Source organism: Capsaspora owczarzaki (genome assembly GCF_000151315.2).
Source record: "Capsaspora owczarzaki ATCC 30864 unplaced genomic scaffold supercont2.11, whole genome shotgun sequence".
Lineage (NCBI taxonomy): Eukaryota > Filasterea > Ministeriida > Capsasporidae > Capsaspora > Capsaspora owczarzaki.
This window is the reverse complement of record NW_011887302.1, coordinates 460,682-483,594: the sequence shown is the minus strand read 5'-3', so window position 1 is coordinate 483,594 and position 22,913 is coordinate 460,682. Positions and strand designations below refer to the sequence as shown.

Below are 22,913 nucleotides of genomic sequence, written 5' to 3'. Positions count from 1 at the left end.
TTTTCGCACATTGATTGATCACCATTGGTTTGGTTCAATCGTCTTCATACCGTTTTCATTTCATTTCTGATTTTCTGATTTTCCACTTTTGCTTTGATGGCCAAAGCGGACTCCAAAGCAGAGAAGCGAGGCTCCAAGCCCGCCGACGCCACCACTCACAGCACACCAAAGCAGCAGCAGCAGCAGTCTGGCAATGGACAGTCATCATCGAGTGCCACACCAGACAGCAAGCAGCACAAGAAGCAGCACAAGGAACAGAACGGAAGCAATGGCACACATGGTAGTCGCCACATGGCGAGCGACAAGGCCGCAAAGACGACGCCCGCTGCAGCCACTGCCACCGCCACCGCCACTACTGCAAAGACTGCTACGACGAGCACATCCCATGGCAGCAGCGGCAAGCAGAAGAAGCAGAAGCGCGAGGAGGACGAACTCGCTGACGACGACGACGAGAATGGCGAAGAGCTCAATCTCAACCAAGGCGAAGACGCAGAGTGGATCAGCAAGCTGGACAAGGCCATCAAGACCGACGCCACTCGCACCAAGCAGAGCAAGCAGGACCGCAAGCAAGCCCAGGCCGAGTCACAGGCCCAAGCGCAGGCTCAGACGGCGGCAAAGCCAGCACCCAACAAGCACAAGCAGGATTCTCGCTCGTCCAGCAAAGAGTCAAAGCCAGCCAGCAACAACGCAAAGCAGGCGAATGATGAGAGCTTCTTGTTGTCGGAGGTGCTGGCGCTGGGCGGCGAGGCCGAGGATCACGCATGGCTCATGGAGGTCGACACGGACGGCCACGAGGAGGTCAAGAAGACGCTCAAGAAGGGCAAGAAGAACAAGTTTGCAAAGGAGTCTGATGAGGCCGAAGAGGCGTCCATTGATGCGAGCGAGCTCGCTCAGTTTATCAACGGTCTGGGTTTGGCAAAACTTGCCGCGGCCGCCATGGCCGTCGACGAGGACGACGTTGAAGACGATGCTGGCAACGCGCCTGCTGGTGGCGACGACGACGACAACGAGGACGGCGAGGACGATGATGCGGCAGATGGCATGAACGTCGCTAACGCTGCCAACGCTCACGATGCTGCAAACGACGAAGACGTGTTCAAGTCGGTTTTGGCAACCACCAAGGCGCACCAGCTCGACCTCTCAGGTGGCAGCGCAGACATCCCCCTCGACATCATTCCCGCCAAGCGTGGCAAGGATGGTCTTTTGTGCCCTCGTATGGATGGTACATGGTTTGAGGTGAGTCTTGTTCAGCTGGGTGTGTGTGTCGATGGCCGAACTCCGAATAGTTCCTTGATTGTTTTTTTTTGTTTGGTTGGCTTCGTCCTTTTGCATCGCTCAATGACTGCGCTTGTGTGTTGCTTTCATGCAGGCGGATTACACGATCGAATGCTTTGCCAATCCCGCAGCACCGCCGCATGCCGAGGCAGCAGCAACCCTGTCTTCGCTTTCGGCCGCGAGCATGCAGCGCATCAAGCAGCGCTACGCTGCCGCAGAAAGACTCGTGGCTGAGGACACGGAAGCCTTTGCCGCATTGAAACTCAAGCGCAACCGCGGCAAGACCGACGCCGACGACGCCTGGTTGTCGACCGTCATGCAGTCCGGTACCCTTACCGACAAGCTTGCTGCGCTTGTGGTCCAAGTGCAGGAATCACCGATTCACAAGCTAAGCACCCTTGACACCCTGCTCAACATGGCTGCAAAGAAGGGCAAGCGCGAAGCCCTCCTTGCGATGGATCAGTTGTTTGAGCTCTTTTCCACCTCGTTGCTGCCCGAGCGCAAGCTGATTTCGTTCGAGGCCCAGCGCCACGAGGGCAAGAAGGTGGCCATCACCGACCGCCATCTTGTCCTCTGGTACTTTGAGGATGCCGTCAAGCGGCGGTACGCTCAACTCGTCGAGCTTGTGGTGGAAAACCTCAAAGACCCTCTGCCTGAGATTCGCTCCAAGATGATCAAGCTGACCTACGAGATGCTTCGCAGCAAGCCCGAGCTCGAAAAGCAATTGCTTGCCGTGCTTGTCAACAAGGTCGGTGACATGGACCGCCGTCTCGCGTCCAAGGTCGTCTTCCTGCTCTCCACGCTGCTGACCGAGCATCCCAACATGAAGTTGGTGGTCATTCGCGAAGTCGAGCAACTCATCCTCCGCCCCAAGATGTCCGAGCGCGCTCAGTACTATGCCGTCTGCTTCCTCAACCAGATCGTCCTCAACCAACGAACAGTCGACATTGCCGCCAAGCTGGTGGCCGTGTACTTTACCCTGTTCAAGCTCTTTGTCAAGCGTGGCTTGAAGGAGATTGACGGCAAGATGCTGAGCGCCCTGCTCACGGGTGTCAACCGCGCCTATCCGTACGCGCTGCCCGTCTTGTCGGCTGCCGAGCGAACCGAGCTGGACGGCGAGCGCAGCAAGCAGACACAGGCACAGCAGGCGATTCTCAGCTACGAGCGCCAGCAAGCCCAAATACTCAAGACTGGCAAGAAGCAGCGACACCGCAACCGCGTCCCCGCGCCCACCCCGTACACCATCGCCGCTTCCCTGAGCACCAACGTGCGAGCTGCGCTTGAGATGGACCAGCACATGGACACCCTCTTCCGTGTGGCCCATCTGACCAACTTCAACACGTCCATCCAGGCGCTAATGCTGCTCTTCCAAGTCATGCACCACCGCGAGTCATCCGAGCTGACCGACCGTTTCTACCGCGCCCTGTACGACCGCATTCTTGATCCCAACCTTGCGGCTTCGAGCAAGCACGCCCTCTTCCTCAATCTCATCTTCCGAGCGCTCAAAGCCGACGAGAACATCCATCGCGTCAAGGCTTTCGTCAAGCGTCTCTTGCAAGTGTGCGCCTTCCACCAGCCCCACTTTATCTGCGGCACGCTCATTGTCGTTTCGGAGGTTGCCAAGGCCAAGCCAGCGCTCATCACTCTGATCATGCAGCCAGAGGCTGAAGACGAGGAGGAGCGTTTTGTTGATGCCGACAAGGCCGCTGAAGACCACAACGGCGATGAGGCAGCCGAGGCGAAGAATGGTTCGGACGACAAGCCACTGGTACGGCTTGAACATACTGGAAAATTTCGCAATTTCGCAATTTCGCATTGGCTTGTTTCACCGTTTGACTCACAATGTGCGCTGCTGTTGATTTCGGATTGTTACAGAACCTGCTGTTCGGCCGGTATGACCCTCTGAAGCGCGACCCACAGCACGCACGGGCATCTGACTCGTGCTTGTGGGAGCTGACATCCTTCTCCCAACACTACCACCCGTCGGTGGCTGCATTCGCTGCAGCACTGTTGGATGCGCAGCCCATCGAGTACAAGGGCGACGCGCTGCAGGACTTTACGCTGATGCGCTTCTTGGATCGCTTCTCGTTCAAAAACCCCAAGAGCAAGCCGTCGTCGCACGGTATCTCCATCATGCAGCCGCACATCTCAAAGGCGGCTCGTGAACGTCAGGCGCCCGTCAACTCGACTGCCTTCCTTTCGCAAAAGGAGGACGCCGTTGCTGATGATGAGCGATTCTTCTACAGCTTCTTCAAGCAGAAGGCCGCGTTTGAGGCGTCTGAGCAGAAGAAGCTCGCCAAGAAGACCAAAGCCAAGTCTGAGGATGACGAGGAGGACGATGACGATGCTGAAGACCTCGAAGGACTGCTCGGTGCTGATGATGGTGATGATGACGACGACGACGACGACGATGATGATGATGATCAACTCGAGGATCTCGCTTCGAAAGGCTCGTCCAAACGATCTGCACGAGACGCCGCGCTTGACAGCGATGAAGACGATGAGGACGACGAGGACGCGGACGTCGACGATGATGACGAAGATGACGAAGACGACGACGACGACGATGACGAGTTGTACGACGCACTTGCCACTCGCGATGCCGAGGACGAAGACGACGAAGACGTGCACGAACCCACCGAAAAGCAACTCGAAAAGATGCTGCTTGCCTCGCTCGAGGAGGACGGTGAGCTTGCGGTTTCCGACAAGAAGCAAACGCGCCAACAGCGCAAGAAGGCGCGAATGGAGGCGGATGATGACGACGACGACAACGACATGTTTGATGAAGACAACGATGACGAGATCGCCTTCGATCCTGCCAGCATCAAGAACGGCATCAAGTCCAAGGCCGGAAATGTGTTTGCGTCCGCTGAAGACTTTGCGCATCTGCTCGAGTCCTCCGGCTCGGTCAACGTCAAAGAGCGCGCATGGCAAAACAGCAAGCAAGGATACGGTCGCAGCCGTGGCGATCCTGGCCGTGGCGGCAGCCGAGGTCGGGGCAGCCGTGGCCGTGGCGGTCGTCGATAATTTTGTTTATTGGTTTAGTGCCGTTTGGCGTAATAATGGCTCACTATTTGATTTTCAATACAACGCTGTTTCACGATCAATGAGTTTTATTTCCAGCTTTGTGAACGGCAATGGTTTGACTGCAAGGGGCGATCGTTGCGAACAATAAATAACTCAGCTTTTTGCGCAAAAGCGAAATTTGGTGACCTCGTCCTTTTTTTCCCTCTGCACATGTGTTCGATCTGCCAGGGGCACTTCCTCACTTGACAGTGCAGCGGGCGGTTACACAGCTGGACTGGGTCGTGGAGGATGGCCTGTCGACTGCAATACATGATTCAGCGCTTCGGTAACCTTGGATCGCAGTGCGTGCGAGTTCAGGTGGACAAACACCGATCGCTCGAGCGTCTCAGCACACGAGACGAGCAAAACAGGCGGCACGCTTTGCAAGGCATCGCAGACAAGCGTGATGGCGCTGAGCTGGAGCTGCTCTGTTGGCCACACGCTTGCAATCAAGCAGCAATGGCGGATGATATCAATCACCGAATCCTCAGTGTGGATGGGTAACGCGCAGCATTGGTCGACAAGCGTCTGAAGGGTGCGTCAACACAGCTCGCATGTGAGTCACAACGAAAACGGATGCAAAGTATTGCGAAGGCAACGAGCTCACCTTGACGGTCACAATGCTAGCTGTCATGGCAAACTTGCCCGTTGCCCACAGCTCATGCTGAAATCCAAGTGAAAGCACCCGAAATAAAAAGTGAATCGAGGAAATAAACGGCATCAAGGCTGGATCTACCAAGCAAAATAAAAAAAAGCCACAAACCCAAAAATGAGCATGCAGACCATCATCAACACACAGCGCGTCCAAAACCCACTCACCTGATGTGATCGCTTCGCATGACACGCGCAGGAATTGATGGCGTCGGACCAACTGTGGCATTGCGCTGCCGACCAACAGCTGCCACTCGGACATCGAGCCCGTTGAAAGAACTTGTGTGCACGCAACGAGCAAGGCCTGTCGGAATGCGTCCGCAGTCACCGAGTGAACTTGTAAGCTGTCAATAACAGCAAGAGCACAGCTTGCACTCGCAGTCATGGCACGAGCGAGAGCGTGCATTTGCCGCGTGAACAACTTCAGGGACAATGTGTCGGGAGCTGCTGAAGCAAAGCCGGCGGCTGTCGTTGATGGAGCCGATAGAGCAGTGGAAGATCGATAGCATGCAATAAAGTGGTCGACCTGAACCAATGAGCCGGTTTGCAGCTGCGTTGCCGCCCACTCGCAAAGCAGCTGATCGTCCAATTTGCAGTGCGGTAGAGCCGCTAGCAGGATTGGGGTGGATGTGTTTTGGGCATGCTCCGAGTGCATCAAAGTCACCCACTTCTCCATCGCGTGATGAGACGAGGGATGAAGAGCGGGCACTGATAACAGAAGCTGAACAGTCGACTTGGCAACTTCGAGAGGATCGTCGACCAACGCCCCCGCGGTTCGAAAGGTTTGCTGTCGGAGCAGAGGTAAGAGTCGTGAAATCTGCGAGCAAAGCTCAAACAGCGGTAAATAATCCATGGTGAGCAAAAGAGCGCCTCTGGCCGTGGTCTGACTCAAGCCGGTCGCAATCGCCTGCGCGAGACGAAGCGCCAGTTGTGTGTTGAACGTCACACATTGCTGCTCGATCGCCGTGCCAATCGCCGGTAGACAGAGCTTCCGCAGAGCTTCGTCGGGCGAGAACAGAGACTTGACAAAACGATCTGTGGTGTCGTGAAGAGACGAGGAGCGCGTTGGAACCCAATGTGAAACAGCACTGGAAACAAGCCCTTCGAGATTGGCAAACTGTGGTCCCGATAAAAATGCTGCTGGTTGACCTGCCGATTCGACAAGACGAGCAATAAGCTTCTCGACTGCCAAGATCACGACGCTGGTTCCCGAAGCGAGGTCGCGACTCTGACCGTAAAATCTTGCACAGAGTTCAATCAGCCACTGAAGAGCTGGGCGCTGTCCGGAATGCTGGATGGCACAGTGCAAGACTGCGTCCAAGGCGTTCGACGGGTGCTGAATGACCTGAAGGACCAACTGCCGGTCGATTTCAGAAGTCATGTCGTGACCACCACCCACCATCCTATTTAGGATACTCGTGAGGTTGCCAAATGAGGCCAGGGAAGCAGGTCGATCTGTCAATGGTGCAGCATCGGCAATACTCTCGCACTGAACGGCTGCCCACCGAGCCGACACGAGCAGCTCGGCCTTGTACGCATCACTCTCAGTGCACGAGTATTGTATGTGCCGAGTAGCAAGCTCGGATACTGCGGCTTCCAGTCCTGGCCCGCTGTGGGTTGCTTGCTGCAGCAGTTGCGCGTCGGCCAGCAGCGACAATCCCGCTCGCGGTGCGGATTGGAGCGGCAATGAGACGACAGAAACGTTTGACAGACGAGAGGTAAGACTGTGCAGCAGTTCCTTGTAATTCGGCGGAATTGGTGCAGAGTTTTCCGCGCGTGTAGTAGGAATGGAGGGATCACTGTGGGTTGAAACGGCAGACTTCAGCAATTGCCGAATGATGTGCAGAGAAACCGGCAGTGTGAACGGCCGTGCACTCTGCTCAATCGCATTCACAGCCTTGTCGATTGCTTGAACGACACTGTCGGATGGAGGGACGCTCGCGACATTGCCCGCTCCAACCGGACCGAGCGCAGCAAGCACTGGCGCGACCACTCCAAGTCGAACCACCAGCGTTGCAAACTCCTCGAGCCCCAGAAACGGTCCCTTGATGACTTGGAATCTTAGAATCGATCGAACGGCAGACGGTAGCAATCCTGCGTCCGGACGCGTGCCCGCCAAGAGCTGTGACGGAGCGACGACAACAGCGGCCGACTGGAGCATTGCTTCGAGAGCGAGTCCAACCGGGTCCGGCTCGAACGTCCCTTTGGCATCAGCAGTGGTCCATGCTGGCTCAGTGGCTGCAGCAGCGGCGTCATCGTTGGAACGGCTCTGCTTGCTTGGCGCCAATCGACCGAGCAGGCACTTTGCAACGACGAGTCGCGCCAACCACGCGGACTGGTGGGGATTCCGGGCGCTTGGTGGTGTGGAGCCTGTGCTCTGAGGATTGTGGATTCGGCGTGGGCTTGGGCTTGGGCTTGGGCTTGGATGCAGGTGCGAAACGAGAAGTGCAATCTCCTCCTCTGAGAGCATTGGAGCAGAGGACGATGATGATGCACGACTGACCTCCCCGTCTCCCACTCCACTCGGATCGGAAACATGGCAGCTCAACAAGATGGAAATGATTCAGATGAACAATGCTAACATTGAATTTGGCGGTGGAAAGGGGAGGTTTTGCTCTAAATTGTAACTTGTTGGCAAAACAAAAAGCACACACACGAAATCACGGTGCATTTTAGAAGGGCTGCTTGTTGATGAATCGGGTGATAAAGTCGAGTGCATGCATGGGTCGGAACTCGGGAACCATGTGGCCAGCACCGCGGATGGCTGCAACAAACATGCCAAAATGTCGCGACTGTCAGAATCAACAAAGTGCAAAACCCCAAGAATAGATGCGGCTGTGTTTGTATACGTACTCAGGTAGGTCAGCTTGTCGTACTTGATCGTGTAGCCAGCGTTCTGCAAGTCAGAGCCCTTCCACTCGCGCCATGCCTCGGTAATGGTCAGGGGAAGGCGGGCGAGCCAGCCCTCAGTGCCAATGAAGGGGAGGACACCATCAGCGTCTGTCCAATGTTGAGAAGAAAAAGTCATCAGCAACGACAAAAGGCCAGCAGGGTCCTAGCAACGCAGCCAGCAACGTACCACCAGAGTAGATCAGAATCGACAGGTTCTTGTAGTTGTTAAAGAACTGCTCGTAGACGGGCAGAATGGAAGAGTGGTTGAAGGTGTAGTTGATCGAATCGGTGCACTCCTCCCAGGAGATGCTGCCCTTGGCATGAATGGCATCCTTGACCTCAGCGCGCTAAACAAAAAGCCAACCAAAAGAGACAAAAGTGAGACGCCGTAACGCAGGACGGAATCCGACCAACTAATCATTTTGGAAGCGTACGTTCAGGTAGGTGGTAATGTAGTTGTCGACGCAGGGAGGAGTGATGGGCATCTCGCCAAAGTGGGGGTGGTTCTTGAGCAGCATGGTGGACTGACGAGCGCGGCGGGTGGGGAGGAGCTTGGCGCGGTTCTCGGGGCTGTCGTCGAGGCAGACCTACGTGTGTCGCGCAGGAGGGTGAGACGATTCAGCGCAAAATGCATATTTTCACCTGCACAGACACAAAAATACAAAAATAATACGGCGGGAAAAAAAAACCCAACTTACATCCTCAATAACGTCATACTGGTCAATCAGATCCGAAATGACGGCCAGAGCAGAGTTGACGGCGGACTGGCAGCCGGGAGCGTTGGAGACAAAGTTGCCCTGGCAGGCAGTGTTGGCCTTGGCGTAAGCCTGGGGCGAAACAATCGAGTGATGGCGGAAGAAAGTGATGGGAGCGGCAAAGTCGTCGTCCTCGTTGGTCAGGCCGTTGCCAACAGCAATGCCGACAAGGTTGATGAACGGCTGGTCGCCTGCAGTGTTGTGGGCGAGGATTTGCTGGGCAAGCTGGGGAATGTAGTCTGAAGGAGGGGAAGGTGTGTTGTGAATGAACAAAATGGTGTGAGTTTAGCAATTGCAGCTCCCAGCCATCCTATGCAAGTTGTTGAATAGAAGTGAATTCTTACGTCCGGCGTCTATCAGGGCAAGGTGGAGGTTTCGAGAAAGAGAAAGACGGCACAAAAAGAGAGCAAGACGAGTGAGCCGAAATCAACGGTGCACACCGAATGGCACGCAAACAAAACATTCAGTGGCGTGGATGCAAACGTACAGCTCTCGCCAGTAATGTAGAGTGCCTTGGAACGCAGCTCGGGGAAGCGGGTGTAGAAGACTTGGAGGGCAGTGTACGAGTCGACGGCAGTCTTGTCGTCGTTCTACGGGTTTGTTTTCGTAACGAGTTGAGTCATGATGATTTCGGGGTTACATGCAGCATGAAGTGACCATTGCACCCAATGCACCAATGCAGATGAAAATCTACAGAAAGCTTTTCGTCCGTTTCAAACCTACAGTGTTGTAATCGGCCTTGGTGTCCGAGTAGCTGAAGCCGACACCGGCGGGGCTCTCGAGCCAGAAGACGTGGCCGGCGTTGTTCCAAGCGTGGGGGTTGAGCTGGATGGTCAGGCCGTCCGACTGGACGAGGAACGGGCCGTTCTCAGAGAAGAAGCCCGAAACGGACGAGCAACCGGGACCTGCTCAGCCACAAAAAAAAGCCACAAACAAACAAACAAAAAAAAGCCACAAACAAAAGTCAGAAGGTCGGAATTTTTCCAACATTATCATCAAAATCAAAGTCTCAGAATCTCAGAATCTCAAGTCGAACATTCACTCAAAGTGTGAAGCCAAAGTCACATGTCAACGAAAGTCACGCTTTTTTTTTTTTTTTTTTTTTTTTTTTTTTTTAGTTTTTCATTGAGTTTGAGTGAGTGCTGTCTGTCTTTACCGCCGTTGAGCCAGAGGATGAGCGTGTTGTTGGCAGACTGGAAGTTGGCGGAGGTCGTGTCGGGGGTGGTGTACCAGTAGTAGAGGTTGCGGCCGCGCTGGGCATCGACGTTGAGGTAACCGCCGTACTGCTTAAAGTTGATTGCCGTGGTCAGACCGGGCAGCGAGGCGATGTGGTCTGCACTGGCATCGCCGACGGCAGTGTAAGGCGCAGGCGCAGCGCACACGAGCGCAGACGCGGCGGCGACCAACGCGAGAGTTGCAGCAAATCGCATTGGTAAGGTAAAAAAAAAGAAGGAATAAAAGAGTGAGCGGATATTAAAAAAAAAAAAAAAAAAGTAATGAAAATCAGTAATAGAAAAGGGTATCGAATTTCAGCCAATCGTGATGCGGATGGATGAGTTGGCGGAAATGGTGCAATGCAAATGCAAAGTGCTCTGTGCTGCTTTGTCTCTGTCGGTCATGCAGAAATGGATGCAAGGAAGGGAAAATGTTGATTCTTTGACAAAACCAAAGCAGAGAAAGGGGGGGGGATAAGCACGGAACAGCAAAGCATGATGGACAGAATTTTGGAACTCCACCCGGAAAACACACCACAAAGACAACAAACAATGAACAGGCGAGTGCAGTCGCAAAACAACCGAAAGGAACACGATTGGAGAAGAATAGCCAGATTCAGAAAACACATTACACGGCCTGTGTGAAAAGGTCAAACAAAAAAAATGAGCGCAAACAACCAACAACACTTCAAACAACAAACATCATCCCCGCGAACCCCTTCTGAGTCCCCCCCCCTCAACTCACCGAATCGGTGTCAGCATCGCCAATCGTCATGGAAGGCTTGGCGCCGAACGCATCATCACCAAAGATATCGCCAGAGGCAGCAGCATCGCCCGCATGGGCAGAGATCGGTCCGCCGAAAGGATCGTCCTCGGAGGCGTTGGGGCCTTTTCGGGAGGTGGAGGATCCGCCGAAGGGGTCAGAGCCCCACGCGTCGCCGGCTGCGAAGGGATCGGCAGAGGCGGCGGATGACTTCTTGGACGGGGCGGCGAAAGGATCGTCCGACTTGCCGCTGCCACCGAAAGGATCGGCGTGGCTGCTGCTGCTGAATGGGTCGCTGCCAAACTGGTTGTCAGACTTGCCAGCCGCGGTAGACGAGCTGAAAGGATCGTTATCAAATCCAGCGCCGCTGCCGGCAGGGCCGCCGAACGGATCGGCTGCCTTGCTGGGGGTGCTGCCAAAGAAGTCGTTCTTGAAGGGATCGGCAGACTCCTTGGTTGCGCCGCTCGAGCCGAACGGATCGCTGCTGCTGGCAAACGGATCATCGCCAAACGCGCTACCGGTGCTGGCCTTGCCGCCTGCTCCCCAAGGATCGGCAGCGCCGAAGGGATCGCTGCCAGCAGCAGCAGCACCAGCACCAGCACCAGCTTTGTGGCTGCTTGAGGTTGACTTGGTCGAGCGGTTAGAGCTACCTCCGAAAGGATCGTCGCCAAAGACATCCTCTGCAGGAAGAGGCTTTGAGAGAGCAGCGAGTTCGGCGGCAGGGATGACGGGCTCGGACGCCTGTCGCTTCTCTTGCTCGGAGACTTGCTTTTGCAGGGCCGAGTTGGAGGTGGTGAGCTCGTCGACCTCGTGTTGCGAAGACGAGGCGTTCGACTTGGCCTCCTCAATCTTGGCCTCAAGCTGCGCCACAGTCTTGGTTTCGGTGTCGAGCTGCTCGCGAAGGCGCGCTTGCTCGCGCTGCGCTTGCTCGACTTCGTTGCGCAGCTTGCGGAGCTCCTCCTCTTGGCGAACGGAAGTCATCTTTTGCTCGTCAACGGCCGAGCGCAGCTTGTCCAACTCGGCAGTCTCTTGGGCCAGCTCGGCCTTGGCAATCTCGAGCTTGGCATCCATGTCAGCACGGCTCGACTCGAGCGTTTCAATCTGGCTGGAGAGCTCGGCCTTTTGCTCGCGCAGGGCAGCCAGTTGACGCTCCGAGTTGGCGAGCTGTGCCTCCACCGAGCTAGCCTCGGCCTCGGCCGCAGCCAACGCCGACTGCTTCTCGCGAACTTCCTTCTCGAGCGTCTCCTTCTGGGCGGCGGCAGACTCGACCTCCTTGCTCAGATTGTCGAGCATCTGAATGGCCGAAAAGTCGCTGTCCGGAACGGGAGGCATGTCCGCGACCACCCGCTTCATGGTGTTGTTGAAGGAAGCAGAAACTTCCTCGGGAATGTTGGGGTTGTTCACGATTGGTGCGGGGACGGGCGCCGGGGTGGAGGTGCCGGACGACGGGCCGCTGGCACCACGTCGCTTGGACGGCGGAACAAAGTGAGGGGGCAAGACGGCAGGCAGGTCGACGCCAGTCTGAACGCGCTTGGCGATGAGATACATGGCAAGAACAAACTCTTCCAAGTTGATGCGACCAGTTCCGTCCGTGTCGACCAATTGCCTGATGGTTTTGCAAAGAAGTAAGTGAAAAAGCGGGATGAGTGGGGAAGGGATTTGGCAGTCACAGTGAGTGAGTGAGTGAACGAACTAGAAACAAGGAGCAGCACGACCCCCCCCCCCCCGCCAACGATCGATGCAAGCAAAAAGATGGATGCAAGTGTTTGCGTACCAAACTTGACCAAGAATAGGATTTGGAAGACCAGACTTCATGAAGATATCCTTGACATCGACACCTGAAATAAAGATCGGATAAAACAAAAAAAGGATGCGGTGAGCGGGTGCAAGAGAGCGAGCGGTGCACAAAAAAATGGTCGAGGCAATTTTGTGTTACCAGAGACAAACCCATCAAGGTCCTTGTCGGCCTCCTTGAAGTACACGGCAAAGCGATCCTTGTCGGCAGCCGGCGGCCACTGTCCACAGCGGCAAGGGACAAAGTGAGAACAAACATTGCGTCTGGACACTTTTCGCAGCAGCAACAGCCACAATTAGGTACTCACGTCGGAAGCGCCAGCGGCGGGCGAGCCAGCAGCGGGCGTGGCCGAGCTGTGTGCGACGCCTCCGCGCTTCGATGGAGGCACGAGGGAAGCCGGCAGGGTGGCCGGGATGGTGAACGCAGCGTTCTGCAATTTGGTTGTCACCAAGTGCATGGCAACGGCAAACTCGTCCGCATCGAGGTGTGCATCGCGATCAATGTCGGCCAGGTCCCAGATTTGCTTGAGGATTTCTGCGGGCAGGCCAGATTGCACGAAAATCTAAACAAACAAACCAACAAAAAAAAAAAGCATAGAACAACATTGAAGAAAAATCGTGAGAAATCATCATAAAGTTGGATTTTTTTTTTTTTTTGTGGGTTTTCTTGTTGGTTCAAACACTTGGCTTTTCACGACCGCCTCGACAGCAATCCAAACGACACACTTCAAAATCTCACAACACAAAAAAGAATGCAACTTTGTTCGAAAACGAGACACAAAAAAACAAAAGTCCAACTCAAGAAGGTTGTTTGAATCGATTGCAAAGACAAAGAAGAAGAATTTTAAAAATCTTTTTTTTTTTTTTTTTTTTTTTTTTTTTTTTTTTGGCTTTTGGACCGATGCTCCCCCTTCTTTCGCTGCGTGTGTGTCGTTGATGCTCACCCCGCCCCCCCCCCCAATTCAAAGCTTAGAAAGAGAAGACCCCCGACGAGGTCGGTTTGAAACTCACCGTGCGGGCCTTCTCGCCAGAGAGCTTGCCGTTGACGGGAGCGCCGCGCTGGAAGGTCAAATCGTAGCTGTGCTTGTTGGCCAGGGGGACGTCCCAGGCGGGGCCGGCTGCGGGCGCGGACCCGGACGCTGCCGATCGGGTACCGGTGCTGCTGCCGCTGCCACTGCCAGAGAGGCGCGGCAACGCGGGCGGGCGCATGCTGCCGAGCGACGTCGGAGTGAGCTCAATGCCCGCTTGGGCAAGCGCGATCAGCCGCAGTGCAACAAGCAGCGCCTGGCGGTTGTACTCGGCGCCGGACTTTGGGGCGCTCAGCTCCCACACTTTCTGCAGCACCGGCATCGGCAGTTCCGAGCGGCGGAAGAAGGCAGCAGCCGCGGCGGGCGCGACGCTGTCGGGCAGCTCGCTCAGCAGTGCGACGTAGCTCTTCTCCTCCTCGGGCGTCAGGTTGATCGTCATGATGACTCTTTTTGTTTGTTTGTTGTTGTTGAAGAAAGAAGGACGAGTTCTTTGGGTTTGGCTTGTTTGGAGTGTCCAGCACAAGAGGAAGGCACTGAAGATTCAAACCAAAGAACGGGGAAAAAAAAAAAGAAAAACAAGGACTGCGGTGACTGATCGTGATCGTGATTGTGTGTGATTGTGCGCTTGCGTTCGTCTGCGTTTTTTTCACGAGTTATACGCACGAGTTCTTTGATGGGGAGGGGGTGGAAGGGGGGTGGGGATTGTAAAGAGTAGGACGGATTGCATCCACCAATGCCAATCCTTTCAAATGCTTTTTCGTTGGTCTCCCCCACACACACACACCTCCGATCCACACTCGCAATCCTGTTCAAGCGCACGGATGCAATCAACGTGTTGCGATTTGCATCTCTCGCGAGGCAGACGCCCTTCCTTCCTTCCTTGTGAATCGTTTGAGGCACTTCAGAATTAGGTGGTGTTTTTGAAGGGTCTTCAGTCATTTCTTTGTTTCTTCTTGTCGTGCTTCTACAACTACTCCTCCTATCTACGATCTACTCAGTTGTGTTTCGAATGCTCAGCTCGGTACGCAATCGCCTGGCGCCGAGCGTCGTGGCAGTGCTTGCCGCTGTTCTGCTCTGCTGTCGCGCCACTACAGCGGTTTCCTACACCCCGGCCGACCAGCAGCCGACGCGCTTCATGCACATCGACCTCAACGGAGCTGCTGCTGGTGGTGCTGATGCTTATGCTGATAACGCTGTGCCGTACCGCGGCGTCTGCCTGGGTGGCTGGTTTGTGCTGGAGCCGTGGATTGTCCCGTCCTTGTTCAACCCACACATCAACGGCACCTTCAACAACCACTCGGTCTGGGACGAGTACTCGCTCGTCAACTACATTGGCATGAAGGACGCAACTCCAATGATGCTCGAGCACTGGGACACCTGGATTACCGAGGCTGATATTGCCGAAGTCGCCCAAGCAGGCATCACCGACGTCCGTCTTCCGGTCGGGTACTGGATGCTCAACCCGCTCCCCAACGAGACGTGGGTTCCTGGTGAAACATAGTAGGTGGCTCTTTTTAACGTTTTGTGATATTTTTGGTCGTTTGGGAGAAACCAGCGCCCGGAGATCCTTGTTTTCCTCACTGTTTGCTTTGGTTTTTGGAAGCTTTTTCGATCGATTCCTCGGGTGGGCTCGCAAGTACAATATTCGCGTGCTGCTTGATTTGCACGGCGCCCCAGGGAGCCAAAATGGCCAAGATCACTCTGGCCACCGCGGGCCGCTCGACTGGGACACGGATTTGACCGTCCAGACACTCAAAATGTTCATTCTGTACATTCGCGACCACGGCTTTACGGACGTCATTCACGCCATTGAGCTCGTGAACGAGCCGTGGTGGTCGGTGGATCCGAAGATTGTTCAAGACTTTTATGTGAATGTAAGCGATACCAGCACCCGCTCGAGATTTGCCACTACTGATTCTAGAGAAACCCAGATTTGATCTCACTTGTTGTCATTTTTTTTTCTTCTGGATCAACTAGGCTTACTCTGCGATTCGTCAGAGCAGCCCCTCGTTCACCAATACGCTCAACATTGTCTTCCACGACAACTTCAACATGAATGCTTGGGGTGGCATCATGGAGCCTCCGGCATACACCAACCTGTTCCAGGACTCGCATCAGTACCACTGCTTTGATAACAGTCTGCTGGCTATGGATTACGCTGGCCATTTGAACTATACTTGCAACAACACCCGTCCAGCCATTGTGACGGCGAACAAGTACCATCCCACGTTCATGGGTGAATGGTCCCTGGCCACCACCGACTGCCCGCAGTGGGCCAATGGATTTTTGAATGGAAATCGCTGGGAGGGAACGCTCAGCCCTGGCGATCCGGTCTTTGGCAAGTGCACCGGCAACTTTGGCACCGATGTCACCCAATTCACGCCAGACTACCGCGCCTTCCTGCGCCAGTTTACCGAGATGCAGATGGATGCCTACGAGGCTGCTTCCGGCTGGTACTTTTGGACCCTCAAGACGGAATCGGCGCCGCAATGGGACTTTTTGATGGGTCTTCGCGAGGGCTGGATTCCCAATCCTGTCACCAAGCGCGAGTACCACTGCTAACGCTGCTGCTGTTGCTGCTGTTGATTGAATGAGTGAGTGCATTGTGCTAGAATGCAACGCTCGAATGAATTTTCAATGCAGCGTAGAATTATTCGGTTCAGTACAGTTGTTGTTCGTATGGTGGTGATTGGGGACGGGATATAGAAGCGACTATGACATTGAGCACGCCATGAGTCTATATGAGAGGACGGCGACCAGGGGTGCTGGAAAACGGAAAAGAAAGGGGTTTTCAGGTCCGTCAGTTCATTAAGTTCATGCGCTTGCTGCAAAGGTATTGGGCAAACATCCACCACCACAAGCTTGATTTTCTATTATAAAATATGAATTACTACATTCTACAAATAACAGCGGCTCTCGAATGGAGGCTCTACTGCCTCAAGCTGGACGGAAACCGTTTCGCGCCAAAAGGCGAGTAAGAATGGTCAAGAGCAGCAGCTGTCCGCATGTTACCTTCAGATTAAAATCATGTGCTGTATTGTGTGTTTGTTGACTGTGTGTAATCAATGCCTGGTGTCCAGGATGATGTTGCGCTGGAATTCCAAATAATCAAACGAACTTTGAATTGGTGGTTTGCTGACCTATGAAAAACCGTGATTGTCATGCATCTCCCCACCAACATCACGACACCATGGAACGACAATGCAGCACTTGCGACCATAATTTCTGGAAAGTTTGGATGTTCAGACACGAGCAGAAGCATTTGTTCTGCTTGGGTTTATGAAATCGACCACGAAGTCGCCTCGATTCTGGCCTCAAAAACATGGTTCTTGGCGCAGATTTATGTTACACAATATTAATTGAATATTTAATTGAACAAACCCGGGTGTTTACAACGTTGGTGACCGGGCAGTCATCGTTGTGATTTCGCGCCCAATTTTCAGCATTGGCTCCATCTGTCAGCACATCACATCGGTTTTGCCCACCCGAGAACAAACATCTGAAACTAGCCCCAATCTTCTAATGGTTAGGAAACGGGATTCATAACCCCGCAATCTGAGTTCGATTCTCAGTTGGGGCATTCGGCTTGCTTTTTTGCTTTTTTGGTCTTTTTTTTTTTTTTTTTTTTTTTCTTTGGCCTTGTCTGTGCTATGGCTTCCAGGAGACAAAAGCCCAAGAGCGCGGTCGCTTAACACCAGCCCCAATCTTCTAATGGTTAGGAAACGGGATTCATAACCCCGCAATCTGAGTTCGATTCTCAGTTGGGGCATACGCGTTGCTTTTTTTTTATACTTTTTTTTTTTTTTTGCCTTGTCCGACTTTCCCTCGCGTCGCTTCTTCGCACCCTTTCAAAAACATTCTTTTGTATTTCAGGCCACACTGTAGTGTCCATTGACTGGTTGGCCGCGGGGTGGTGGAGGGTTGAAGGGCAGCAAGAAAGAAAGGCGTTTTCACTTTTTTTTTTTTTTTTTTTTTGGCTGTTGTTGAGGTCAACCTCAAATCAAGAACAAAAGGCAATAAATAGCCTCTGGCACGATAGAAAATCAACCTGCGCTCCTACTGCCACTCGGAGAGCATGAACAGCGAGCTTGGCCAGGCTGATCTCCATCTCCATCCTACAGCAACCATCCGGCCATCAACGCCACCACCTCACCAAACCGAATTCTTGCAGATGACTGCCTTCTAAACGCGACGCGCGGAAATAAAAGCACCTGTATTTGATCCTGATTACAAACTCCCTCAGCTTCAAAGCAAGTCCACTTCGAAACTTGCAGCCCCTGGCACCAGAAAAGGGTCAAACGACACAGGCTCGACTAATCGCGCTCGTTTGCTGGCAGCCTCCAGAGGTTCGGCTTCACTGGCGCTGGTCTCTTCACACGGCGTTGAATCGTCCTCGGCTGAAGCAAACTCACGTTTCAACCCGCGCTGCAGCAGGGGCTGGTGCCCTACAACCTGACAATCCTCTGCAGCGGCAGCACTGTTGGAAAAGCCGCTGTCCTGTTCTCGAGGCGCGCTGACTGCTGCAATGGTGTCCAATGCGAGCGGCAGAGACAAATCCGGACATGCAGACGTCGGCAGAGCTCCGATGGGGCAGAACTGCCATGCGAGAATCTGGTGGGCAGCCGTGACCTTCTTCCACGGATTGGAGACGAGAGCGAGAGCAGCAGCCTCGGTCGGAACACTCCGCTCGCCGTCAGCCCTTGCTGCGCCAGGGACAAGTCGCTGACCAGCATCCTGATTCAGTCTGTCGAGCTCCTTCAACTGCGTGTCCCTCTGATCACTCGAGAATTGGGGACGGGCTGGCGCGGAGGAGACGACGGAGGTCGCTTTGGAATTGAAATTGTGGAAGGCGCTGAGGACGGGCTGCTCGGCAGCCAACAGCGCATCCGCTTGCTGCTGAAGCTGCATCAGAGCTGTCAGTCGGCGGTAGAATGAGCTCCAACGTGCCTCATAGCGAGCAACAATGCCTTCAGTACTCTTTCGAAGGGCCTGCTTTTGTTTCGGCCTTCGGCTCACTCCACTGCTGCTGCCGATCGTACTGGATGCGCAAGCAAGGAGCTCTTCATCCAACTCTTGTACCAGAAGCCGTTGCTTGGCGCAAGCGAGCAAGGGGAGCAGCTGAATCGCCCCGGAGCTCATGGCCTTGAAGCAGACGTGAAGCAGTAAATCGATTGGAAGGTCGACGACACTGAACGAAGCAGCTGTTGTGCTGCTTGGGGCAGCATTATTGGATGATGCGGAGGGAGTGGTCGAGGACAACGAAGCGCGGTCTAACGTGGATCGCAAAGCGGTTGTTGGCAGCGCTGCACGCACCAACGGGGCAGAGCGAATGGCACTGCCCAGAATGAGGCTCAACAGATCTACCAGGAGGGTTCGCTCGGCTGCAGTGTGGGACATGCGTAATCCAGAATGACGGGCGTGATCCGCGAAAGGGCTGGTTGTGCTTTCGGCCGCCGCCTCGTTGTCGTCGCTCTCCTCCATCACATCAAAGCGAGAGCTGGGATCTGCCGTCTCATCGCCCGATGACAGCGAAGAGCAAACGTCAGCAACGCCAAGTTGCAAAATGAGCGAGGTCAGCTGCGGCCACTGGCGCAAGAAGAATGCCACGGCGTCAATCCAGTGCGGCGCCACTTGAGAGGCCATTGCCATCGCAGCAAGAGCGGGCGAGTTGTGAGCGGCCGACCGAGCTGCTTGTGCAGAAGCCGAAGCCGAAGCAGCCGCCGGAGCAGCCGCAGATTCACGAGCCTTCTTTCCCTTCAAAGTGTTGTTTGTGGATTTCGTGCTGTCCGCAGGTGTAGCAGGTGCAGCGCTGGTCGTTATGGGTGTATAGGAATAAATGCCGTCTTTGGAAAACAGGCAGGGGATGAGAACATCAGTTAAAGCTGTAGGCTGCACGCGTTGGACAATCGGCGCAAGTGAAGCTTCGAGGAAGTCCGCTTCAGTCGCAACGGCGCCTTCTTGCGCCTGCAAGCAAAGTCAACAATAAGCATGGTGAGAGGACTCCCCGCAATGAAGTCAAAAGCAACAGATCTCCAATAACCAGCGCAGTCAATGCAGATGTTAACGCACCTGGAGTTTCCGCACAACGGCATTGTGGTAATCTGCCAGCATCGCCTTGACGCTGCGAATGTCCTCGTCAAGAAGATCCTGCTGGGCGTCCCAATAATGTTCACGCAGCCATTCCAATGCCCGCGATGTTGCCGTCCGCAGGAGAGCCAGCGTTGGCAGCGCGGTATGCGTCACATCATGGCGAATGTCCACAATCCACTCTGGCACGCCTAGTTCGACCGCGATCGCACTACCACCAACCAGACAACGACGATGGAAAAGTGAGCATTTCCAGCATGATTCAGATCTCAGGTACTTGATTGAGCTGTGCAAGTTTCTCCACTTACTTGACGGATCGCGCGTGGACGCCCTTCTGCTCGGCGTCGACAATGCCGTTGACAAACCGCACAATCGAGTTCGCATAGGCGTATCTCAAGATGGACGCCTCGGCAGCACTATTCGCAGCGTCGACAACGCGCGTGTTCCTTGCTGCTGGCGTCGCAGCCGCGTGTGCGTCCTTGAGCTGGCACTCGACCAACGTCGCAGTCACATCGACCGCCGTCGGGACCTTCCCGCGACTCTTCCAAGCCATAATCCTAAAGCAATAATTGACACAGGTCGATGAGTACAGCCGACAGAGAGCGGAGGAGGGTGAGCACAAAACTCAATGACACCGACTCCTCTAAAGGGAGCGCGGTACCTGGCCGTGGCACGCGTCTGGTCACGCTCGCTCGTCCCCGAGGCAAACAACCACTGGCGGACTGCCTCCCACTCGCGACGGGTGGCCCATGGCACGAGCCGTGGTAAGGCGGCCGACATTGGAAAACTAAACCGTAAACAAAAAGCACACGAGCTTCCACGCGACAAATCTGAGAATCGCAGAGACGAATCAACACTCCAAGAAAAGGACTGAACTGTAGATGAAACTGACAACAACATCAACAGTTACAAATGTTTACTTTGATACAGTAGTCCAGTGATCTTATCAAAACATACAAAACAGGATTGATCGCTCATCACTCCTCCGCTGGAACACGATCTGGGTCAAACCGCGCAAGAAACTGCGTCACTTGCTCAAAGACAAAGAACATGGTGGCAGACTGCGGCACAGTCCAAATGACACGCGCTGCCATACCTCGCGTCAATCCTCGAACTCCGCTCTGTTGATAGATGGACTTGAACGTATCAATCACGCCAACGCCAGCGGAGGGCGAGCTCTGCAGAGTGGTCTTGACCACGTCCATGGGCGTGGTGATGGCACCTGCAACGCCTCCTGCAAAGCCTCCGAGCAAGAGTTCCTTGCCGGCCTCGCGCACGGTCGCCAAAAGTTGACCGGGACCCCAACCAACCTCATCGTCATCACCGAGCATGACTGCGTTGCCATCCAGGCAATAGGAGGTTCCAGGCATCCGTCCCCGATCTTGCGTTGCAAGAAGGGACCGCTGCTGCTGCACTCGCGAGGGTCCGGGCGTGTTGAATGTGGACGGGGTGATGCCTCCCGCCATCCAGTCTGTTGTGTACGAAATGCACCCATCCATCACGCCGGAGAGAGAATTGATGGTTGTAGGGGTGTTGAATCGCGTTCGATAATGGTTGTCCGGATGAGCGAGTGGGTCGGTGGGCTCGACGGCATCTGGAATAAGTTGAACGGGCGGTCGTGCACCGTCGGCTGCAGCAGGATCGTTCCGCCTGTCACCACTACTGGCAGCTCTCCTTGATGAAGCACTGCCATCATTACTACTGTTGCTAAGAATGGCAAGCTGGCTTGCCGACAATCCGGGAACGGAAGACGACGTTAGACCGACTAGCTGATGCTGATTTTCTTGTCGTTGCCGTTGGCGCTGCGCACGCCGTAGCTGTTTCTGTTCCTCAATAAGCAGCGGGTCGGGTTCCGTGAGGTAGGCCGCGAGTCGCTTCACCTGTTCGTACACGGTAAATTGGATGGCTGAAAACGGCATGTCTCGGAAAACAGTGGCTCGGTACCCAGAGTACAGCCCAGGAAGGCCCTCGCGGCGGTAGATTGTAAAGAAGGCGTGAAAGACGTTTTGGTACGCGACAGGCGCACCCACTCTCGGAGTGAGGCCCGCGACGCGTTGCATGGCGCCCTGCAGCTGCATTCGGGTTTTGATGACTTCCAGAGGGACGTACAGTGTCGACGCACAAAAATCGCCAAATGCACCCGACGTAAAGTACGCCATCGTGCTTGGCAGGTACTTGAGCGTGTGTTCCTTCGAGACGTTGTAAGCTGTAAAGTATAGTGATGACGAGAGCACCGAGCCGACCAGTGCAGCGCCAATTCCGCTGTAAAGACCCTTGATCAAACCTTCTTCTGCAACAATCTTCCGGAATGCGTCCACTGTGCCTTCGTACTGTCCATGTGATGACTGTATGCGAATCTGCGCATGTCGGACATGTACATTTCCAGACACAGAGACAAGAAGAAACAACGAAAACGAAAACATGTGTGAGTGATCCACAAAAGCAGCGACACTGAGAACTGACACTGAGTGAGATTTTGAGAGAGCAGGCTTCTCCAAGGCCCCCCAGCACCACCCATGAAACTTGTGATCAGCTCATGAAACTTGCGATCAGCTCATGAAACTTGCGATCAGCTCAAACAAACAAACAAAAGTCTTGGGTAGAGGGTCCTGTTTGAGGTTTCCCCCCGACAAAAAGTGTCTCTGTCTTGGCGAGAGCGAAACCAACATGCAATGAACAGGGCGACGTTGATCAATACCTTGACTGTGTCAATGCTGTGCATCAGAAAGTCACCCGTGGCACCACCGACGCCACCCGCGACAAAGATGTGCAGCAGAGGGCGCGTCGGTTGCTGTGGCTGCTGCTCGGAGGAGGAGGAGGCGGACGAGCTTGCTGGTGACCGCGACGTGGACTCGACGAGTAGCCCTGCCTGAGCGACGGATGCCCCGACCGAGCCAGCGGATGCATGATTCAATGACACGAAACCGGGCTTGCTGGTAGAGGAGGGTGGCCGGGATGATGGCGATGGGGCAGGCGCTGCTGCTCCAGCGACTGCTGCTGCTCCAGCGATCGCGTCTACCATTCACAAACACGCACGATGAATTTGGCTCCCCACGAAAGACTCGTAATAAGAACAAGACTGAATGGTGGTAGATTACATGACAAAAAAACGAGGTAGAACAAAACAAAACCCGGGCGGTAGATGAGTTGGATTGATTTGATGTGAAGTTTGAAATTGTTTGATTCAGCGGATTGGACGAAACGTTCGCGAAACACTTCGCACTTTGGCGGGAAACTACTTTTATACTAAAAAACAGTACACAGCCACCAAAAGTATCTAAGCCGTAAGGTAGACGAAAGTACTCATTCAAAGCGAGCCGAGAAACTCAGCTCTGCGTCATGCAACCGAAACAAAATAACACACCAAAACAAAACAAACCTCCAACTC

General features: G+C 54.4%; 7 protein-coding genes and 2 non-coding genes across 9 annotated transcripts; 4 read left to right on the top strand and 5 right to left on the bottom strand.

Annotated features, from left to right (window-relative positions):
* The first annotated feature begins 25 nt into the window (after positions 1–25).
* CAOG_06356 (CEBPZ CCAAT/enhancer-binding protein zeta) lies at positions 26–4,458 on the top strand. The gene is made up of 3 exons (XM_004345055.2): positions 26–1,236; positions 1,370–3,043; positions 3,151–4,458. Exons 1-3 carry the CDS (start codon positions 97–99, stop codon positions 4,300–4,302), a joined length of 3,966 nt encoding a protein of 1,321 aa, XP_004345105.2. The 5' UTR covers positions 26–96; the 3' UTR covers positions 4,303–4,458.
* Positions 4,371–7,483, bottom strand: CAOG_06355 (hypothetical protein). Its single transcript, XM_004345054.2, has 3 exons — positions 5,161–7,483; positions 4,949–5,073; positions 4,371–4,869 (listed from the first exon to the last, which is right to left on the bottom strand). The coding sequence occupies exons 1-3, from the start codon at positions 7,460–7,462 to the stop codon at positions 4,564–4,566; spliced, it is 2,733 nt and encodes a 910-aa protein (XP_004345104.1). The 5' UTR covers positions 7,463–7,483; the 3' UTR covers positions 4,371–4,563.
* A 97-nt stretch (positions 7,484–7,580) lies between these two features.
* On the bottom strand, positions 7,581–10,102 carry CAOG_06354 (cre). The gene is made up of 9 exons (XM_004345053.2): positions 9,796–10,102; positions 9,363–9,544; positions 9,127–9,229; positions 8,984–8,992; positions 8,583–8,878; positions 8,319–8,471; positions 8,072–8,231; positions 7,846–7,992; positions 7,581–7,756 (listed from the first exon to the last, which is right to left on the bottom strand). Exons 1-9 carry the CDS (start codon positions 10,067–10,069, stop codon positions 7,665–7,667), a joined length of 1,416 nt encoding a protein of 471 aa, XP_004345103.1. The 5' UTR covers positions 10,070–10,102; the 3' UTR covers positions 7,581–7,664.
* A 173-nt stretch (positions 10,103–10,275) lies between these two features.
* CAOG_06353 (hypothetical protein) lies at positions 10,276–14,011 on the bottom strand. The gene is made up of 6 exons (XM_004345052.2): positions 13,422–14,011; positions 12,719–12,973; positions 12,553–12,631; positions 12,391–12,454; positions 10,599–12,222; positions 10,276–10,490 (listed from the first exon to the last, which is right to left on the bottom strand). Exons 1-6 carry the CDS (start codon positions 13,875–13,877, stop codon positions 10,482–10,484), a joined length of 2,487 nt encoding a protein of 828 aa, XP_004345102.1. The 5' UTR covers positions 13,878–14,011; the 3' UTR covers positions 10,276–10,481.
* A 347-nt stretch (positions 14,012–14,358) lies between these two features.
* On the top strand, positions 14,359–16,097 carry CAOG_06352 (glucan 1,3-beta-glucosidase). The gene is made up of 3 exons (XM_004345051.2): positions 14,359–14,938; positions 15,042–15,312; positions 15,416–16,097. The coding sequence occupies exons 1-3, from the start codon at positions 14,448–14,450 to the stop codon at positions 15,998–16,000; spliced, it is 1,347 nt and encodes a 448-aa protein (XP_004345101.2). The 5' UTR covers positions 14,359–14,447; the 3' UTR covers positions 16,001–16,097.
* An 849-nt stretch (positions 16,098–16,946) lies between these two features.
* On the top strand, positions 16,947–17,018 carry CAOG_09736. The gene has a single exon. It is a non-coding gene; the product is annotated as a tRNA-Met (tRNA).
* A 117-nt stretch (positions 17,019–17,135) lies between these two features.
* On the top strand, positions 17,136–17,207 carry CAOG_09731. The gene has a single exon. It is a non-coding gene; the product is annotated as a tRNA-Met (tRNA).
* A 428-nt stretch (positions 17,208–17,635) lies between these two features.
* CAOG_06351 (hypothetical protein) lies at positions 17,636–20,385 on the bottom strand. Its single transcript, XM_004345050.2, has 4 exons — positions 20,187–20,385; positions 19,834–20,082; positions 19,508–19,736; positions 17,636–19,402 (listed from the first exon to the last, which is right to left on the bottom strand). Exons 1-4 carry the CDS (start codon positions 20,303–20,305, stop codon positions 17,684–17,686), a joined length of 2,316 nt encoding a protein of 771 aa, XP_004345100.1. The 5' UTR covers positions 20,306–20,385; the 3' UTR covers positions 17,636–17,683.
* A 17-nt stretch (positions 20,386–20,402) lies between these two features.
* Positions 20,403–22,595, bottom strand: CAOG_06350 (ATP-Mg/Pi carrier protein). The gene is made up of 2 exons (XM_004345049.2): positions 22,224–22,595; positions 20,403–21,882 (listed from the first exon to the last, which is right to left on the bottom strand). Exons 1-2 carry the CDS (start codon positions 22,545–22,547, stop codon positions 20,503–20,505), a joined length of 1,704 nt encoding a protein of 567 aa, XP_004345099.2. The 5' UTR covers positions 22,548–22,595; the 3' UTR covers positions 20,403–20,502.
* Positions 22,596–22,913: the final 318 nt, after the last annotated feature.

Coding starts and splice junctions, on each gene's coding strand:
- CAOG_06352 (XM_004345051.2), top strand. CDS start 14,448: ATGCTCAGCTCGGTACGCAATCGCCTGGCGCCGAGCGTCGTGGCAGTG. Junction 14,939..15,041: donor TGGGTTCCTGGTGAAACATA/GTAGGTGGCTCT, acceptor GGTTTTTGGAAG/CTTTTTCGATCGATTCCTCG. Junction 15,313..15,415: donor TTCAAGACTTTTATGTGAAT/GTAAGCGATACC, acceptor TGGATCAACTAG/GCTTACTCTGCGATTCGTCA.
- CAOG_06356 (XM_004345055.2), top strand. CDS start 97: ATGGCCAAAGCGGACTCCAAAGCAGAGAAGCGAGGCTCCAAGCCCGCC. Junction 1,237..1,369: donor TGGATGGTACATGGTTTGAG/GTGAGTCTTGTT, acceptor GCTTTCATGCAG/GCGGATTACACGATCGAATG. Junction 3,044..3,150: donor GTTCGGACGACAAGCCACTG/GTACGGCTTGAA, acceptor GGATTGTTACAG/AACCTGCTGTTCGGCCGGTA.
- CAOG_06354 (XM_004345053.2), bottom strand. CDS start 10,069: ATGCGATTTGCTGCAACTCTCGCGTTGGTCGCCGCCGCGTCTGCGCTC. Junction 9,545..9,795: donor CATCCTCTGGCTCAACGGCG/GTAAAGACAGAC, acceptor GTGGCTGAGCAG/GTCCCGGTTGCTCGTCCGTT. Junction 8,472..8,582: donor AGTATGACGTTATTGAGGAT/GTAAGTTGGGTT, acceptor CGACACACGTAG/GTCTGCCTCGACGACAGCCC.
- CAOG_06353 (XM_004345052.2), bottom strand. CDS start 13,877: ATGACGATCAACCTGACGCCCGAGGAGGAGAAGAGCTACGTCGCACTG. Junction 12,455..12,552: donor CCTTGATGGGTTTGTCTCTG/GTAACACAAAAT, acceptor TCTTTATTTCAG/GTGTCGATGTCAAGGATATC. Junction 12,223..12,390: donor CCTATTCTTGGTCAAGTTTG/GTACGCAAACAC, acceptor CAAAACCATCAG/GCAATTGGTCGACACGGACG.
- CAOG_06351 (XM_004345050.2), bottom strand. CDS start 20,305: ATGTCGGCCGCCTTACCACGGCTCGTGCCATGGGCCACCCGTCGCGAG. Junction 19,737..19,833: donor GTCCACGCGCGATCCGTCAA/GTAAGTGGAGAA, acceptor GGTTGGTGGTAG/TGCGATCGCGGTCGAACTAG. Junction 19,403..19,507: donor CCGTTGTGCGGAAACTCCAG/GTGCGTTAACAT, acceptor CTTTGCTTGCAG/GCGCAAGAAGGCGCCGTTGC.
- CAOG_06350 (XM_004345049.2), bottom strand. CDS start 22,547: ATGGTAGACGCGATCGCTGGAGCAGCAGCAGTCGCTGGAGCAGCAGCG. Junction 21,883..22,223: donor ACAGCATTGACACAGTCAAG/GTATTGATCAAC, acceptor CGACATGCGCAG/ATTCGCATACAGTCATCACA.
- CAOG_06355 (XM_004345054.2), bottom strand. CDS start 7,462: ATGCTCTCAGAGGAGGAGATTGCACTTCTCGTTTCGCACCTGCATCCA. Junction 5,074..5,160: donor ATGCGAAGCGATCACATCAG/GTGAGTGGGTTT, acceptor TTTGCTTGGTAG/ATCCAGCCTTGATGCCGTTT. Junction 4,870..4,948: donor CTAGCATTGTGACCGTCAAG/GTGAGCTCGTTG, acceptor CGCACCCTTCAG/ACGCTTGTCGACCAATGCTG.